Here is a 19,208-nt window from a genome sequence, read left to right as displayed (position 1 = left end):
CCGCTGCATTTCGCCCACAAAATATACAGTTAATTCACTTTACTGTATATTCTGTGAAGCGCTTTGAGACGTCTCGAAGACGTGATAAGGCGCTATATCAAATGCAAGGAATATTATTATTAATACAGGAGGCTTGATGGATAAAATAGATTTGGTACCTCAAGGTCTGAGAAACCGTAAGCTAAATGGTGTTATGACTCCAAAGTGTCAAGGAAGGGAAAATTTAAGTGTCCAGATGAATGTTTGACACTTGGTACCAGAGATGTTAAGGTATGTGAAGGAATGATGGAAAAAAAATGGATTGAACCGGTTTGGGAGTGTGATTTTCTGATCAAGGATGGAATATAACCTTTGGACAAAATAAACTTTTGAACGCCATTTCTGGTTGCAAGCTTCACAAAGACTAAATTGGTGTATAAAGGAAGAGGGGTTGAGCTAAATTCAAGGAAATGAGTAAGGGTTGGAGATGGATCTAACACGACTAACACTACTAGCGCAACTGAGATTCTGAAACCTTCCCAGAAAGAGGTAAGAATTGGTAAAGTTATCTCTTCTGTGTTTCCCAAGAGGTCTTTGCTCACAGAGGCTCAGTAGATTCAGTAGTTACTAAAATATAAGATTCCATGATTTATTAAAGTTTGGTTCAACTCAATACTGTTTAAAGTATTTTTAAAGTATTGCCGAACTGCTAAATTTTTTATCAAATTGCATTGCTGTGCCGCATTCGGGAAAGTTATTGTTTACTGGTACCCAGAATAAATAAAACTAATTTAAGAGAAAGAAACTGTTGTGGGTAGTTTTGAGATCGCTCTGACTGGGGTCGTATCTTGACAAAAAAAAGAACTTTACCTAGCAGTAAGTAGGAACCCAGTTTTTAGTCGATTGACGGATCGCTTTTCTGGGGATAATAATTGCTTAAAAAATAATAATTTGGTCACTCAATCCACGACTGTTTGTGGGACACTCCTGTGCACAATTGGCTGCCACCTTTTCCCCACAAAATATACAGTCAATTCACTTTACAGTATATTCTGTGAAGCGCTTTGAGATGTTTCGAAGACGTGATAAGGCGCTATATCAAATGCAAGTGTTATTATTATTTCAGAGTGCGCCTGAAAGGAGCATGTAATTCACACGTAAAGAAAAGAGATACGAGTACCATGACAGCATGATATACTGTAAAGTGTAGTGACTGTGTGTTTTGATGACGTCTCACCAGATAGTCTCATCACATGCTTTGTTTAACAACAACCACTTTTATTTATATATCACCCTTCACATGAGGTAGTGTCTCGGAGCTAGCTTGTTCCAGTACTAAAAGAATGGCATTGTCTGAGACATTCAAGCACGTATGTGGGTTGTGCAATAGAATGAGAATATTGTGCCAAAGGGCAGTGTAATCTGCAGTGCATACCTTGATACCATTACTAAAATAACCATCACCCTCTGAGGTACAATATACCCTCATTATACAATTTGTTTACATATTAATAAATTCTTCTTATTATTACTACAAAATAATAATAATCATTTGGTCACGACTGTTTGCGGGACACTGCTGTGCGCAATTGGCTGCCGCCTTTCGCCCACAAAATACACAGTCGCTACACTTTACAGTATATTCTGCGAAGCTCTTTGAGACGTCTCGAAGACGCAATAAGGCGCTAGATCAAATGCAAGGATTATTATTACTGTTATTCCCACGCCAGTGCTAGAAAGAGTACACCTACAGCACTGTATACTTAACAGCAAGAATTTCCATGTGGTTAAATTACACGCCACATTATCAGCCACTGCATCAGCATTAACCGTGCAAATTACAGCCCTGCAAGAATGTTCCTATGGCAACTGGCTTTTCAGTCAAACCATAATCAAGCGCACAGAGAGAGAAGAGAGAGAGAAAGCTTTGTGTTTAATCCATTTACTGTGCTGTGTGTGACTCTCTTAACATTACACGTTTTCGAGCGTAATTTCGAGTGCATCAGGAAGAGATTTCTCTTGAGCAATGTGTTTGACAAGCTGAGGGTCGGGCGATCACGGAGTGAAGGTATGTGGCACAGAATGTAGTCACGGTGGAAGCACTTGTTCAACCACATTGTTGTTATTCCGGAGTCAGATGGCTTCCAGCTCATTGATAATTAACCAGGGACATGAACTGACCCAACTTATACTGTATGTAAGGTCGTTCCTCCAAGGCCATCAGCAGTGCTGCATAAATCTGAAGGTAAGCTGTCGAGCACCACGATAATAATAATAATCCTTGCATTTGATATCGTGCCTTATCACATTGTTGAGACATCTCAAAGCACTTCACAGAATACACTGTAACATGGATTGACTGTATATTATTTTTGTGTAGTGTCCCATAAACAATCATGGATTGAGGGACCAATAATATATTTTTTAGTGAGGATATTTTTAGTTTCAGTTATTCTCAGATGCTTTCGGCAGTGCTTCTCAGAACTGATGTGACTAAGATACACTTTAGATTTGTGCATCTGAAGGGATGAAATATGTGGGAGATCGCTTATACATTAACTATTATTCTAATAAACTAATATTCCTTTTGATAGTCTGTCTTGAAAAACAGAGAAATCCACAAGGCTGGGTAACTCCAACTTTGCCCCCTTCTTATTCTTTCTGCTTTGGTATTTGTGGAGTCCCGTGGTATAGTGGTTAGCGCATTTGCCTCGCAAGCCAGAGGACCTGTGTTCGATTCCAGGGCAGGGTGAAACATTTAGCACGTTTCCTTACTCCACACACCTCTGTTTACCTAAACGTAAGTAGGAAACCGGTTGTTAGTCGATTGCTGGATTGCTTTGGCGGATTAATAACCTCTCCAAAAAAAATGTGGTCACTCAATCCACCACTGTTTGTGGGGCATTGCTGTGTGCAATTGGTTGCTGTGTTTCACCCTCAAAATGCACAGTCACTACACTTCACAGTATATCCTGTGAAGCCTTTCAAGACTTCTCGAAGACATGATAAGGTGCTATATTAAATATAAGGATTATTATTATTTTTATCTGTAAATCAGAAAGTCTGTTCAATCCTTTTTGATGTCTTCTTAATTGTGTTTAAATCAAGTTTTAATTGAAAACACTTGATACTTAATTACTTGAGATTATATATCCGAAATTTATATATTTTCAAAACATGAGCGTGTGATTATTGAGCTGCTTTAGAACAGAATGTTATTTAGGCAAAGTAATCAGCCGTTTTCAGAGCTGCTTTTGATGGAGAGCACAGTGGATGTGGGCAAGGACTTGTTAATAATAATAACAAAAATAATCCTTGCATTTGATATAGTGCTTTATCACATCGTTGAGACGTCTCAAAGCGCTTCAGAGCGCGTACAGTTGGTACACTGTAAAGGAGGATGGGGCGATAGTTAACAGAGTCGGGAATAAATTCTGTATGAGAAATTCAGTTACATTTATTAAATCAGCCTTGGAGGAGCATGGAATAAAGAAGCTTTGTGCACTGTTGTGGGCGAGGAAATTCCTTTCGAAAATCAACAGCGACCGGCTGCCCTGTGCAGATCATTCCGGAATGATTCTAAAATGTAAACGCAGTGTTTTTTTTGCTGGTTTGAGGCAGCAGTGAAAAACATTTCCCAATAGCTCTGACTGAGCGTCGTACTGTGCTGAGATCAGCCTGAGATTGGAGCTGTCGGTGTAACATTAGGAGAGAGTACTGAGCTGGGCTCACAGCAACAGCACAGACTGAGAAAGCTGCTGTTTGTCATACTTAAAAGGTACGCAACGTTTAAATGATCAGCTTTGTTTGGTGAAGCAACATTATTCTAGAAGCTTTGGCCTGCAAGCAAAGACAGTCTGAAGTTCCCCCATTGTCTGGGCTTAAACACTTTTGGCTCAAAACAGTTTCAGATCCTCAGGATGGGAGGAAAGGGCTGGACTTGAGTTTCGGAATTAGATTTCAACTAATTGAAGAGAGAATTGCATCTCATAAGAGATGTTGAGGTAGGAGTAGCCGGTATGAATGTGTCTGATTAACGTCACCACAGATCACTGTTAGTTCGTGTGTGATTATTGCAGCCGCAGTCGCTGCTGTACGACTTGTTCTTCCCCCAGGTCCTGTCGCTATGGACGACTCAGCTATTTATGAAGAGGTTATTAGCGATTTCATGCACCCCGACAAGCAGCTGCAAAAGCAAATGAACGTGATTGAGGAGCTCCTGACCACCGAGAGGAGCTACGCCGGGCTGCTGCAGGTCTGCGGGACCGATATCCGTCAGCACTTAGAATCCAAACAGGTAAGAGCTTTCTCCAAAGTTTATGGTTTGGGGTAGACACTGGCTCGGGGGCAGACACCGCCACTGTCAAGCGCTCCGGGACTCCACACCGCGTGAAGAGCGCTATATAAATGCAAGTTGTTGTTGTTGTAAACAGTTAAGGCAGATGACACGAGCCGCAGTGTTGCGAAAACCGCGATCTAAGCGCAAACACCGCTGCGGAAAGCGTCTGAGGGCTTTAGGTTTGATGTTGCACTAATTAGCACAGGAAGGGGATCGCTGTTGTGACTGACCCCTTGGAACACAGGGATCTAATTCACAGGGGGTTGTTGTTGTTCTAGTCAAAAAGAGAAGGAAATTCCTAGTTCCTGGTGAGCTGGCGAACAATTCCCCCCAAATAAAATTGGTCATTTACTACATGGCTGTTTATGGGATGTCGCTGTGTGAATATAGCTGGTCGTCATCAAAACACATAGTCACCGCATTTTCCAGTATATCCTGTGATGCGCTTTGAAATGTCCTGCTGATGTGAAAGGTGTTTGTACCAAATGAAAGGATTATTATTATCTCTGCAGCTGGGATTAGACCTGGACGGGCTGTTCTTAAACACGGAGGAGGTGCAGCGTCTGGCCTCCGAGCTGGTCACACAGCTGGAAGCAGTTTCTGGGAAACCTGATCAAATCCTCCTGATAAGTAAATATTGCCAACATCGCTGCTCCCCTCAGCCAAACCCTCCTGGCCAATCCCAACCTAATATAAAGCCAACAGTGATTGTTGGCTCTGCCAAACCTGATCGCACTTGGTAAAATTCAGGTCAGCCCTCTGGGTTACAGACACGAGAACCAGGAAGTGTTTCTCTCCATAGACTGTTTGTGGGACCTCGACTGATTGTGGGACACTGCTGTGCGCAATTGGCTGCTGTGTCTCACCCACAAATTATACAGTCACTACACTTTACAGTACATTCTGTGAAGCGCTTCAAGATGTTTCAACATCGTGTTAAGGCGCTATAGCAAATGCAAGGATTATTATTATATTAGTATTAATAATACCACCTCGGCTGTGTCAGATGAACAGCTGGAATCTGACACAGCAATGGAGAGCCAGTCTCCCTCTCTCTGTGTGTATAAATCTCATCGTTCAGAACCAAGCAAGTGCTGTAGTGAGGAAGATCTTGTAACCATGTTCTCAATGTGCAGGTAATGTTTTCCTCACCTACAAACCACAGCTGGAGGAGACTTACAAAGAATACTGCGTCAACTATCCCAACACCATCTTGCTCGAATCCAGTTATAAGAAGGATGAAAAGATCAGGACAGAAATCAGTGAGACTCTGAAGACATTTGAGTAAGGAATATAGTTAACCTCCCAAGTTGTATCAGTTGGGACCATACATTTAATATGCCTTATGCAAAGTATGATTTTTTGGGGGTCAGCCACGTGTCTGACACTTGCGAAAACCCATCACCGTTGCTTAAGATTATCCAAACCAAGCTGAGAATTCCATGCATCCCACCTACACATGGAAACCCCAGAGATGTTTATTGGAATAGTATGCGCACTCTCTCCCTGGAGGGACGCCTCCTGCTTACCTAATTCCGGGAAAGTATTAGGCACAGGTTGGCAAGAGCTGAGGCTTGGGTGTGCAATGGGGGTAACTGGATTTCGCCAGTAACAAGGATTTCGCCCACAAACATACAGTCAATTCACTTTACAGCATATTCTGTGAAGCGCTTTGAGACGTCGAGAAGACGTGAAAAAGCGCAATATCAAATGCAAGGATTATTATATTATATTATTATATAACTGCTTCGAACAGCTAAAACCGCATAGCTTGCCATTGATATCGCAGTCTGGCAAGCTTTTCTGCTGCTTGGCCAACCAAAGTATGAGTTGTGTGAAACTTATAAATAATACTAAATTCAACGGGACTGGGATAGATATACGACTTTGGCGATAATACGATTTATGCAGATCAGACTTATGTGAGTTTTTTTCTTACAACACATTTATATTCATTGAAGCCCATAGCTTTAAATATCAAATGTACCGGAACACTGTAAAGCCCACAGCACACTCCCAGGCCTGTCCCTCTGGAGAGACAGGGAGAGAGAAAGAGAGAGAGAGAAATTCACTGTTGGTATCACGAATCTCCCCTCTCCCGCGAATAAAATCCCTCCCCCCAAAAAATGTAATAATAATAATTTGGTCACATTGAGAAGGCACTGTGTTATATCAAATGCAAGGATTGTTATTATTTTATACAGTGGCTGAAGTGATTTTTGTGAGAAGATTATTCCTGCAACACAAATAGTTAATGTAACTAAATGTGTTTGAATTTCACAACAGACATCTGATAGGTACCTGTCAGACACGAGAATTAAGCTTCTTTTTAGTCAAACCAGTGCAGAGGATCGGAAAATATCCACTGCTGTTAAAAAGTCTGCTGGAAAGTACCCCAACATCTGATGAGGGTTACATGGCACTGGAGAAAGCTACCAGGGCGATGGAGGAAATTAACCATAACATCAACGAGTATAAAAGGCGGAAGGAAGTGGGTAAGAAGCACTCCGTGTTTCAGTCCTAATAGGAGCTGGTTTCCTCTCTAATTAGCCAGAACTATTCTGCGTGATAACCATAATAAAATAATTAAGTTATTAATAATTAAATTATTCATTTATTTTATTTTGAAAAGAACAAATGTGGATTTTTTGGTATTGGACTTTTCGATGCTTTTTTTAAAAACATTTTTTTTTGATTCCAACAGCATCGAAATATGGCAAAATGGAAACTCTTTCAATCAGGGACAAGTTAAATAGGATAAACAAGCATTCGATCGCAAAGAAAGCTTCGCGACTGAGCAGGGTCATTAAACACGAGACTGGTATCCTGCCAAAGGTAAACTGTTTGCCAGACGGTTTGTTAATCTCATTATAATGCTACCATATGAGATCACGTTTCTTTCTACAATTAAAATCAGGGACAACTTTCATCAGTGTTACCGAGCTAGTGTGACAGAACAAGTGTGACAGTGAACTCACACAAAATACACAGACACTACACTTTGCGGTATATCCTGTGATGCGCTTTGAGACGTCTCAAGTATGTGATAAGGCGCAATATCAAATGCAAGGATTATTATTATTATAACTGGCAAGATTGCCCAGTTACAGAGTGGATCTATATTGGAACGTGAATCACACCCAGTTTACATCTGATTGTATTTCAAACCATTTAGTCTATTTCAGGAAAAGAATGCAAAGTTATCACTGACTACGAAACATCATTGTAATGCATCTCACTTGCTCGAGAGAGGAAGCGAGGTTAGTGCGCTGGGGTGGTGGTAGGTTAGAGGTGGATGGTAACCGAGTCATGAATTCTTGTGCTGAGATAATATCCAGGAGTTGTTGCGTTTCAATCTCAGGAAGTGTAGGAAGAACAGTTTCCCAGCTCGGGAAGTCAACTAATTCTCAGTGTATTTGTTGGCAAGAAAGTTTCATTCTAAATCCATAATTGTATTTTCCTGAAGGATGTGTGTCCCACCATTTCTGTAGACTGAAACTAGCTGATAGCTTTCCTTTGACATGAAAGAAACAATGAAACACAGACCACAAACCATACAGTTTGGACTAAAGAACAAGATCACCAACACAACACTATTAGTCACCATCGGATGAGGATAATACCAGTAATTAATACTTCTTTATTCCAACCATCACTAGGTGGAAGACAAGGATTACAATGATCTAGTGGAGACCTTCAACATGTTGGAGAAATGTGTTGCGGCCTTGAAAGAAAGCACTGCAAACTACATCACTAATCTAGAGGTACAGGAGTGTGAATGGTGTGTGAGACGAGAGGAGACGCGTGTGATACAAGAATCTCTTTTACACAAGTAATATTCACCGGTGCCTGGATCCAACCACACAGCTGTGTTACTGACTGTCATCCTGTGCTCAGTGCTGCTGGCCTGACAGACCCTTGTCCCTGTTAATGAGAGCAGCTGCAGTAACAGTGCTGAAGCTCTTCATTGTTTGTCCCATGACAGCAACTTCAATAAAAACATTTGCCCCGCAATAAAACATATCAAAACAAGTCATGCCAAGGAAACACTCCCCTCCACTGAATTCACTCACCACGTAACTTGCAGTTAGTCATCTGTGGACAGGCCAGATCTGTGGTAATAATGGACGTGAAATGCATTGGCACTGAAGGGCAGCCAAAGAATAGACAGGTAGAGATTTGGATCAATATATAAAAATGATCTCCAAACGATAGGAAATACATTCTCCGCAGAAGTGCAGCTCATGGCCTTTCTGATTTTAAATACTATCAGAGAATACATCAAGGGATCAAAGTCCTCCCACAGGAACATTAAGATGAGAGTTTCGGAGGCAAGGTAATTTTCCTCATATTACATTACATGTGGTCAAAAACTGCTTCTGCAATGCTCATATAATGTGTGTTTGCTGCATCTGCACCAGTCACTCAGTGTCAAACTCGCACCGAGGAATAAGCTTCTCAAAAGAGAACTTGATTCATCTTCCTGTGTCTGTTGTGCGAGCATTCGGTATTAACATCAGGGAGTCAGGGGGAAGGAAGGAAGGGTTGCGGACTAATGCTATCTGCCCGAGGATATCATAGAATCATAGAATTTTACAGCACAGAAGCAGACCATTCGGCCCATCGTGTCTGTGCTGGCTCTTTGAAAAGAGCTATCCAATTCAATCCCACTCCCCCGCTCTCTCCCCATAGCCCTGATAAACCCCACTCCACCGCTGTCTCCCCATAGCCCCGATCAATCCCACTCCCCACTCTCTCCCCATATACTTAGCAACCTTGTCCTCCCCATATATTTAGCAACCTTTACAAACAGGATATGCAAGATATTTATAATATCTGATTTATAAATCCTTGACTGTCCAGAACCTTGGGACATCCTCCCGAAGTGAAAGGCGCTATACAAATGTAATTTGTTGTTGTTGTGAGTCAGTGTGTCGAATGTCAGCCATTAATTAAACGATGGAACAAATGTCGGACCTGATTTTCCCCAGCACCTTAATTGTCTTCGCTTTCCTTCCTGTTATTCCAGCACTTTCACAGTCTCAGACCTTACCGTGGCCCGTTTGAGCTGGTGAAGGAGCACCACACCCTTTGTTATCAGGAGTTTGTCAACTCGCTCCATCAGCAGACAATTCCTGGCTTTGTAAGTCCAAGTGAAAGCAGTTCAAGAGTGTGCAATTAGTAGGGTATAATCATTTTCGATTCCAGGGCGGGGCCAAACCTTAGTCAAGTTTTCTTACTCCATACGCCTCCGTTTACCTAGCAGTAAGTAGAAACCTGGTTGTTAGTCGATTGATGGATCACTTTCCAGGTATCCCTTCAATTTTTTTTTTAAATTTGTTCATTCAACCCACAACTGTTTGTGGGAAACTGCTGTGCGCAATTGTTTACCACGTTTCGCCCACAAAATACAGAGTCAATTCACTTTACAATATATTCAGTGAAGCACTTTGAGATGTCTTGAAGACGTGATAAGGTGCTATATCAAATGCAAGGATTAGTTAATTATATTCTGTGAAGCGTTTTGAGACGTCTCAGCGATGTGGTAAGGCTTATTTTGTTTTCATTCCAACCTTTTGTCATTTTAAACCACTTCCCTCTCGCACAGAAAGAAAGACTGCAAACAATGGTTCACAAACCACTGTGCCTCCTTCAAACCCTCTTCGCCAGACCTCAGCAGCTGATGCGGAAACATTACGATAAAATGTTGGATTATGAAAAAATTCAAGAGAAGTTGAGAGAGGAAAGTAGTGTCTCTTACGAGGAGAAAGCTGAGAGTCAGACTTATCAAGCAATCCATTCTTTATTACTCACTGAACTGCCGAGGTTTAACACAATCGTCATTCAGTTACTGACCCAGATTCTTCAAGCAACCTTGGCGATTCATCGTGACATGGCTTCCAGTACTCTGCAGTTAACGAACCAGCACCTGCACCAGGTAGGGTTTGACCTCTGGGTATTAGTGTGGAGGGAGGTTTGGGTAGAGTATTCAACAACAACAACAAAATTACATTTATATAGCGCCTTTCATGTCAGGAAGACGTCCCAAGGTACTGGACAGTCAGGGATCCAAACCCAAGCTGGTAGTTGGGATCAGGAGGGATGGACAGCAGGGAGGGTAGGGGTAGGAGGGTGACGGAATCCACGGTCGAAGAAGAGGGTCTTGAGTCGGGTCTTGTGGAGTCCTGTAGCTCAGTGGTTAGAGCACTCGCTTTGCAAGTGAAAGACCTGAGTTCAATTCCAGGCAGAGGGCGAAACCTTGGGCAAGATTCCTTACTCCACACAGAGTCTAATAATAATCCCTCCAAAAAAAAACAATAATAAATTGGTCATTTCAATCCATGACTGTTTGTGGGACATTACTGAGCGCAATTGGCTGCCGCGTTCGCCCACAAATATACAGTAAATTCACTTTACAGTATATTCTGTGAAGCGCTTTGGGACGTCTAGAAGACGTGAAAAGCACTATATCAAATGCAAGGATTATTATTATTATTATTATTGAAGGAGGCAAGGGAGCGGGCGAGGTGGAGGGACTGTGGGATGGAGTTCCGGAAGGTGGGGGCAGAGAAGATGAATTCATAGCTCATGCCGTGCAAAAGAAAATCTCAACTCCCTCAAGACTGTAAGGAGTCAGAAGTAAAAGGCTTTTGCAGTGTTGGCCTATTTAAGCTGCCATTCAAGCTGTAACGCGCACTGAGTTCTGAGCTAAATGGCCCATGCATTCGGACCACAAGGACGGAGTGTGGAAACTCGTCTTACAGGGCGGGTATGTATGTGTGTACGTGTATCTGTCAGTGTCTGGGTGAGTGTGTCTGTGTATATCTTTGTGGATTGGTAAAACTTGTCAGCATGTAGCATTTCTCAGTAGGGCAAATGCACAGATATTTCACGCAGAATGTAAACCAGACTAAAAGCATGTCACAATAACAGTTATTAAAAACTGAAATATCAAGACTGATCAGAGAATTTGAAGTCGGCTCATTGGCTGTGAGGGGAAAGAGATTTCAATCTATCCCAAGCATGACCACTGGGTGGCCCTCCTGATCCACCCATAAGATGTGCTCTTAACCTGAACGTATAGGTGGTTTCCTTTTTGGGGGGGTGGGGTGGGGTGGGGAGTGGTCTGATATGAGCGACCCATCGCCTTGCTTAAGAGTCTCTTATCCAGACAGAGTTCCGTGTATGAATGCCACCAATGCATGGAATTCCCCCCCCCCCCCCCGTCTGGAATGGAACGTGAACTCGCTCTGCAAGTGGACGCACCTTTCTTACCTATCTCCAGGATGTATTAAGCAACGTTGGCGAGAGCCAGGTCTTATCTACAGCAACAGGATAAGTGAGCTCTAATAGGTGCTGTTCGAAGCAATGTCCCAGTTCTTCTCAAGCAACAGAAATGCTCCGTTGAAAGCCACGGATTGGACTTCTCCTGTTAGATTTAGAGTGGAGTTGGGCTCCCTCTGATGGATGTTTGGGTAAATGTATCGCTGATATCTTGGGGACAGTGAAGGTTCAATCCCAGGCCTGCACTAAGCCAGCTGATCCCAGCCAGGAACACAGCAGGCAATCTTGTCATTGATTTCTTCGAGCAAGAAATCATCTGCCTTAAATATACAACGTGCTTCGCGCAACACATGCCACTCGGCTTGTCACCGAGACACCAGAGAAATAGAAATTCAAGATGGGGTGAAAAGATGAGACAACTTTGCTCCGTGTCTGTACAGACAGTCTCTGCCAAGGTCAAAGCTTGCTAGTCTTTTTCTCTGTTCCCAATCGCTGCTCCTATCTGGTTATTTCAATAAAAATCAATATGCCGTTTGCTTTATATATACTTTACACTATTGTGCTTTGTGAGAAATGATTTGTCACCTGATCTCAGCCTGTCTCCATTGAAGAAGATCGGTTCAGATGTAGAGATCTGGGAAATGTACTGAAGTCCGTCATTGTGCAATATTTGGTCAAAGCGACATCTCACACTATCTTACCACTGAACACACCAGATGCATTTCTTACTGGCTTCCATTTATAGCAAAGCCCACCCCCTCCACAGCTGACTGGCCTTCTCTCTCTCTCTCTCTCTCGCTCGACTAATTGAAGCTTTATTTTGTTTCCACAACTCCAGCTGCTATTTCTGAACCTTTCCCCACTTGGCTTTCTCTTAGCAAATCAAATCATCTTTAAAGGCTTCAATATCAAACTTCCAAATCCCACCCAATGTAGTTTCCTCAGGCCTGCAAACCCAGCTCAGTGTCAGCGATCACTGATGTATTGGTAGATGGGATTGAGCACATGTCCTCGAATCCTACAGCGCAGAAGGAGGCCATTCGGCCCATCGTGCCTGTGCCGACTCTTTGAAAGAGCTACAAACTAGTCCCACTCCCCGACTCTTACCCCATAGCCCTGCAGACTTTTCCTTTTCAAAGTACATATCCAATTCCCTTTTGAAAGCTACTGTTGAACTAGTAATGCAGTGAGCTATTTGGTGACAGAGAAAAACCCTTTTGTCTTTCAGTTCCCACTGAGCGACGCCGCTTTGAGGGGTTTCTGGCAACAGACGGAGGAAACACTACAGGCGTCGAACACCAAGCTCAGCAAGTTCATCGAGACCTTCGATTCCAATAAAGAATACTTGGCAGAAGAGGTTGGTGACTTGGCGAGAAAGGTCCGACCTCCATTGGAGAGCCCCTCATTATAGCACAAAGCTGCTGAGGGAGCCAGGAGAGGATGGGAGTTGTTAATTAGAAGGAAATCGGGTGATGTGTGATACTTTTCATACCCAGCCACTGCCTGGCAAAAAGATTATTTTATTTTTAAATATATTGTGATGTGAGGTTACCTGAAGCGCCATAAGGCCATCGCTGTAAGCTGCTAAACTCTCTCCATCAACAGCCTCTGCTAAGCTTTACAGCTCTGCTACCACTTTCTTATTCAATCCATTTTAACCTCAGCCACAAGAACAGGTTTTACCAGCAAAACAGCAGCTGTTTTCAGGGAAGTAAAGTTTGCGAACTTCTTCACTTAACGCTGGTGCTAACTTAAGGAGGACTTAAGAAATATCACAAACTTTAACCCCCCCCCACCCCAATGGATTTAAGACAGCATCCAAACACATTGACATTGTCATCTTGAGAGAGAAGTCTCCTGGCTGCCGTCACCACTGACTGACTAGGGAATAATTGGATATATTAAATTAAAAATATTCATTTAATAATAAATAATCATAATATAAAAAGAATTGGTCACGCAATCTACAACTGTTTGTGGGACACTGCTGTGCACAATTGGCTGCCGCGTTTCACCCACAAAATATACAGTCAATTCACTTTACAGTATATTCTGTGAAGCGCTTTGAGATGTCTAGAAACCGTGAAAAGCGCTATATCAAATGCAAGGATTATTATTATTATTAATATTATTATTAATAATGGCAGACAGTGGGGCAGGTGGATTGCTTTGAGAAATGACAGATGTTTTTCAATTCATCTTTCCCCTCAGCCTCTCAGCCCGCTCGCTGAACGCACACTGGAGAAGCTCATCAAAAAATACAGCCCCGAAAAAATCTACCAACTTACAAGCAACGTCTCTGGGAGCAGAAACATGGAGTTATCTCTCCACAGAGGTGACTTTGTGGCTCTTCTGCAGGCCAGAGACACCAAACAGAACAAGAACAGGTGGTTGATGGACACAGGAGGTAACAATTTCACACTGTTGTAATGGTTCTTCATAGTGACACAAGGTTCCGCAGATTGCTTTCCCAGCTAAGCCCGGCTTTCATTTGGAGCTTGTTTTTAAGGAATAAATAAAAACAGAAGTCACTGGGAACACGCAGCAGGTCAGGCAGCATCTATGGAGAGAGGAAAATTAGTTAATGTTTCAGGTCGATAATCTTTCGTTAAAGTTTGTTTTAAGAATCAGCCTCCGGACTGGATTTAAGAGCTATCCGCGTTTAATGCGCCACCTGAAACGTTAAGAGATGCCCCCTTTAGTTTTTCTACCCGGCTTTTTGTGAGCCAAGCCCAAAATAAAAGCAGACTATTACTGTATAGTGCGGGTTCCGTCAATCACTTAAATCATTGTGAATCTTTAGACTGGTGTTTTTCAGGAGTCTGTAGATGTGATTATCAAACACCCTTTGAGACAGGAAGTTGTTTTGTAATTTAAATACAGATAGAACTTAGCTTTGGGCTAATAAGTGACTGAAACCCAGAATAGATGAGAATCATCCCAGTGGTCAGAATCAGCACTTTTTGCAACCTCCTGATGTGAAAGGAGCTATTTCCAATGTAAGATTATTATGATTGTAGGGACACAGTGTATCTCTTGACTGAGCGCTGTCGTACGTGACATTTACATCTGACCTGGAATTAAAATGCACCCAATACTGGTGCCAACTCCTCAGTTTGCTGTGCTGGGATGTTACCAGGAGCAATCCCCAAACCTGCTCTAATTCCTTGGCTTCACACTTGTGAACTTCCTACGCTTAATTCATATTGTTCTTCTAGCGAGGACCAGTCTGGTATGATCCCATTCTCCTGCTCTCTCCTCATCGTGTCTGTGCTGGTGCTCGCTCCCCCACTACTGGAGCTCAGTGCAATCCTTTAAAACTTTCCATTTCTTCCAAAAGGTCAGAGAGGATATGTTCCCGCTGGAAAACTGAGACCGTACCAAACGCCAACCCAGCCAAATAGCTTCCTGTCAGCAACATGTTCAGCTCCGGGCGATGTTGATCAAAGGATCAGAAGCCGATCATGTTCTTTCCTCGAGCCCCCAGTCTTGCCTCTGATCCCAGCCACACAGTATCAGGTAAAACCATCTCACTCATAGGATCAAATGTAAACAGTTTACTTATTCATTTAGCAAATGTTCCTGTGAATTGCTGACTGATTTACCATGTGTGATACCGTATCTCTATGTGCAGTGTGTGACTCTGACCTTCACTGTGAAACACAAACTGACTGCTTCCTACCACAGATCAGTGAAAAGCACTGATGTGTCTATCAGCCCCTCCAAAACACGTGTGACGTCACACTAAGAGTGGGCCACTCGCTTACCATGGGTAGGTGTGAGACAAAAGCTCAATCCCATCCACTGTGAGATCCTCTCCACTCAACAACAGCAACAACAACTAGAGTTAATGGTGACCGTAGGCACGGTCAAAGAGGAAGGAATTCAGGTGCGACCTCAAGCTGAGGAAGGAGGAAAATCTTGGAAAACACTCCTTCCTCCCATGGCTCAACCAAAAGAGCACACACCCAGCGCACATATCACAAACACACTCACACCCATCAAGGCCCAGCCGAGAGGAGTGAGATATTGGAGTGAAGGAAAGGAAGAGCCCAAGTAACTGATGAAATTCTGTCACTGAACATGAGGCTAACAGTGAATTACCGCAGAGCAGGGTTCTAGTGAGATGATACTTCTGTATGAAGACTCAAATCTAAATAATAATAATAATGCTTGCATTGGATACAGCTCGAGACAACTCTGAACACCTCCCAAATTTGCTCAAAGGTGTAGTGACTGTTTATTTGTAAAATGGAGTAAAGATAAACATAACCTCTCTTATTAGGAGACTTCCCAATCTCACAGCACAAATCTGATTGGATGGAACGTCTTCAAGACTGAGATGGATAGCTATTTTTTAGCTCAGGGTAATAAGGGGTACAGGGTAAGTGCGGAAATTGGACTTGAGTTACAGATCAGCCATGATTTTATAGAATGGCGGAACAGGCTCGAGGAGCTGAATTGCCTACTCTTGTTTCCATGTTTTTATGTTTCAGGTTTTCGCAGCCTATGAGTTCATAGCAAGAGGACCTAACGAAGTCACCCTACAGCAAGGACAGATGGTCACTGTACTGGAAGCTCATGACAAAAGAGGAACCAATGACTGGTGGCTGGTGAAAGTGGATGGACATCAAGGATACGCACCATCAAACCACCTGGTGACTCGCCCTGTGACCGGGGCAGGGAATCCTGTGGGCTATAATTTCCATTCCCAACGTCCGAGTATTTGAGAAACCCTTCAAACCACCCATCCACCCACTCACCCACCCACCCGTACACGCAAACATCGATTATATAGAATTTCCAGAGAAGAACTGTGATTCAGTGCACATTCATTGTTTGATTATATAGTGTTTCTCTCTCTCTAGCACTGATGCTGCTTGTTAGAAATTTAAACATTTTGTGAAAAGTTACTTTTTCCCTTCCCGTTTTCTCTGCCACAGAAGGAGAATGGCTCCTCCTTTGTCCGTGCCAACACTGGGAGCTTGCCCATGCCTTGGCTATTGGGGTGGGAGCCCTGACAGTGATCAGGGCAGGTTGTGTGACTGGGAGAAGCATCACAGGTCAATCCTATCAGCCAAACGCAGCACTTGTGCACTTTTTAGCAGGTGTCAGACAGCAATCAGCAGTAAGCTTATTTCACTCTTCCTGACCCAGAGACACTGAAACCAATTCTAACATTCACCTAAGATCCGCAATCTATTGCACCAATTATTCCACCTTTTGTTCTGAATGTACCTAGTATTCAACTAAAACGTGGAGCTCATACAATAATAATAATAATCCTTGCATTTGAAATGAAGTGGATTTGTAAACTGCTCTCCTTTCTGCTACAGAACATGCTGTGATCCAGCCCAGAGATGGAGCCTTGCTCTTTCTCTCTCTCTTACTTACTTACTCACTTACTTACTTACTCACTTACGTACTGAAATGTCCGATTCCCTTGCACTGGTACCTCCAACCCCAATGAAGGAAATATTGTATTTTATTATTTTTAATTAATAAATAAATAATTATGATATAGGGACACAAAGTCTTACACTTTTAAACATTGTGTTTACAGCAACTGAGAATGTTCTCAGCATGTCTTCATATAAAGTATGCATATGTTTGTAACAAACCGCTTGAATTATTGTACTGTGATAAAAGGCCAAACTAATGCACCACTGTGAGAAATGAATGTATTGTATAATATAATGATCATCATGCCAACAGATTGCATATCATTGAATTTGTTTTCGTTGACACTGGAAGCCCTTTCATTAGACATTGTCCCCGGAGCTAGTCGCAAGGAAACCTTAACCAAATGCATTTTACATAAGCTTAGTGTGGATCAGGTATACGTTGATCAGCATTAGCCTGTGAACATCTTAACCTTTGTGCTAATCCTTTAAGATCTGTACACCTGTTGTGCAACTTTTCGTACAATGCTCTGGCTCGATTTGTACTCACACCCCGCTCTCATTTTGGGGCCTCTCCTCTTACATTGACTCCCACTGTTCTGGATTCATTTTTCCCAATGCTATAATAATAATAATCCTCACATTTGATATAGCGCTTTTTACGTCTTCGAGACGTCTCAAAGTGCTTCACAGAATATACTGTAAAGTGAATTGACTGTATATTTTGAGGACAAAACGCAGCAACCAATTGTGCACAGCAGTGTCCCACAAACAGTCGTGGATTGAATGACCAAATTATTATTATTTTTAAGGGAATATTACCTCCAGAAAGGCGATCGGCCAATCGATTAACTTACTGCTCGGTAAACAAAGGAAACTTGCCCAACATTTCACCCTGCCAAGGAATCGTTCCCAGGTGTCTTGCTTTCGAGGCGAGTGCTCTAACCACTGAGTAAAGGACTCCACATTGTGTATGTTTCTGTCTGACATGTTGCAATGAGTGGTAATCGCTCCTGTATTATTCTCTGTCGGGAAGAAAAATAAATTTTTAATCTCCAATTGGAAACGCCCACTTTGTTATTGCGAATCAAAGTCATTTGTGTCTGGAATAAACTGGAGGCAAATGAAAGTGGATCACTTAATATCAGTGCTGGCAAAGCATACAATAATACGCAACCTCTGACCTGATGATATATAGGACTGGAAAAGACAATTGCTGTTCAGTTGGTCAATTCCAATAAAGTAAAATCAATCTATTCTGCCAAAAATCTATCATTTTTTGGGGGGCACTGAGTAGCTTTTTGGACAGATAGTGTCTATATTATAATAACTAGTAAATCAGTGCTAACATAAATTTTTGGCTGTAACTAATCACTCAATGTATTTGGTGAACACCTGCTTTAAGAACTTATTCAATTCCATTAAATGTTTGTGGGATATTGCTGTGGACAAATTGGCTGCCTATAATAAACAATAATAATAATCCTTGCATTTGATATAGCGCCTTATCATGCCTTTGAGACATCTCAAAGCGCTTAACAGAATATAGTGTATATTTGACTGTATATTTTTGTGGGCAAATCATGGCAGCCAATTGCGCACAGCAGGGTGGATTGAAATGGCCAATATATTATTTTTTTGAAGGAATTATTACCCCCGGAAAGAAATCCGCCAATCAACTAACAATCGGGTTCCTACGTACCGCTAGGTAAACAGAGGCGTGTGTCTTGCCTACAAAGATACAGTCACTCAACTCCACAGTGAATCCTGTGAAGCACTTTGAGATATCCTCCTGACATGAAAGACACTTTATCGAATGCAAGGATTATGATTTGTTCTGCTCCCAATGCACTGTTTCCATTTATTATCAAGGGCTAAAAACAAAAGACTTCCTGTAATAATGCCAGCTAGCTGATAGCAAGCACTTGTCTGGAGGTAGGATTCGTTTAGCTGAGGATGTACGACTATATCTGGGGCAGCAACAGAGCACGTTTCACAGCGGTGTCAGCAACTGCATTCAGCAAATGACTCGATATCATTATTTCAGTGTGACACAATGCCCGACAACGGGAGACATTACATGAGCTACACTCCACACGCTGCAGTTCTTCAATTTAATATCCCTAATAACTGGGGGTTGAAGTCTGAAATGCATGCCGAGCACTCAAGGCATAAACGATCTGAAGAGAATCTTGAATGTTTTA

The 19,208-nt window shown here is 42.3% G+C and overlaps 1 protein-coding gene across 2 annotated transcripts; it reads left to right on the top strand.

Moving 5' to 3' along the window:
- Positions 1–1,998: 1,998 nt before the first annotated feature.
- Positions 1,999–17,316, top strand: arhgef37 (Rho guanine nucleotide exchange factor (GEF) 37). 2 transcript variants are annotated; one of them, XM_042339906.1, is made up of 13 exons: positions 1,999–2,047; positions 3,601–4,276; positions 4,831–4,948; positions 5,455–5,602; positions 6,605–6,813; positions 7,023–7,153; positions 7,978–8,082; positions 9,348–9,461; positions 9,927–10,256; positions 12,831–12,959; positions 13,814–14,009; positions 14,943–15,121; positions 16,099–17,316. In XM_042339906.1, exons 2-13 carry the CDS (start codon positions 4,106–4,108, stop codon positions 16,330–16,332), a joined length of 2,064 nt encoding a protein of 687 aa, XP_042195840.1. In that variant the 5' UTR covers positions 1,999–2,047; positions 3,601–4,105; the 3' UTR covers positions 16,333–17,316. The 2 variants fall into 2 exon arrangements, with proteins under 2 accessions (XP_042195840.1, XP_007904414.2); XM_007906223.2 differs by lacking the exon at positions 1,999–2,047 and adding an exon at positions 2,161–2,224 and having other exon boundaries at positions 4,095–4,276.
- The last annotated feature ends 1,892 nt before the right edge of the window (positions 17,317–19,208 follow it).

Source organism: Callorhinchus milii, unplaced genomic scaffold (assembly GCF_018977255.1).
Source record: "Callorhinchus milii isolate IMCB2004 unplaced genomic scaffold, IMCB_Cmil_1.0 Scaffold13, whole genome shotgun sequence".
In the NCBI taxonomy this organism is placed as follows: Eukaryota; Metazoa; Chordata; class Chondrichthyes; order Chimaeriformes; family Callorhinchidae; genus Callorhinchus; species Callorhinchus milii.
The sequence above is the reverse complement of the archived record's forward strand: the minus strand, read 5'-3'. Positions and strand labels throughout refer to the sequence as shown.

Coding starts and splice junctions, on each gene's coding strand:
- arhgef37 (XM_042339906.1), top strand. CDS start 4,106: ATGGACGACTCAGCTATTTATGAAGAGGTTATTAGCGATTTCATGCAC. Junction 4,949..5,454: donor TGATCAAATCCTCCTGATAA/GTAAATATTGCC, acceptor CTCAATGTGCAG/GTAATGTTTTCCTCACCTAC. Junction 9,462..9,926: donor AGCAGACAATTCCTGGCTTT/GTAAGTCCAAGT, acceptor CCTCTCGCACAG/AAAGAAAGACTGCAAACAAT.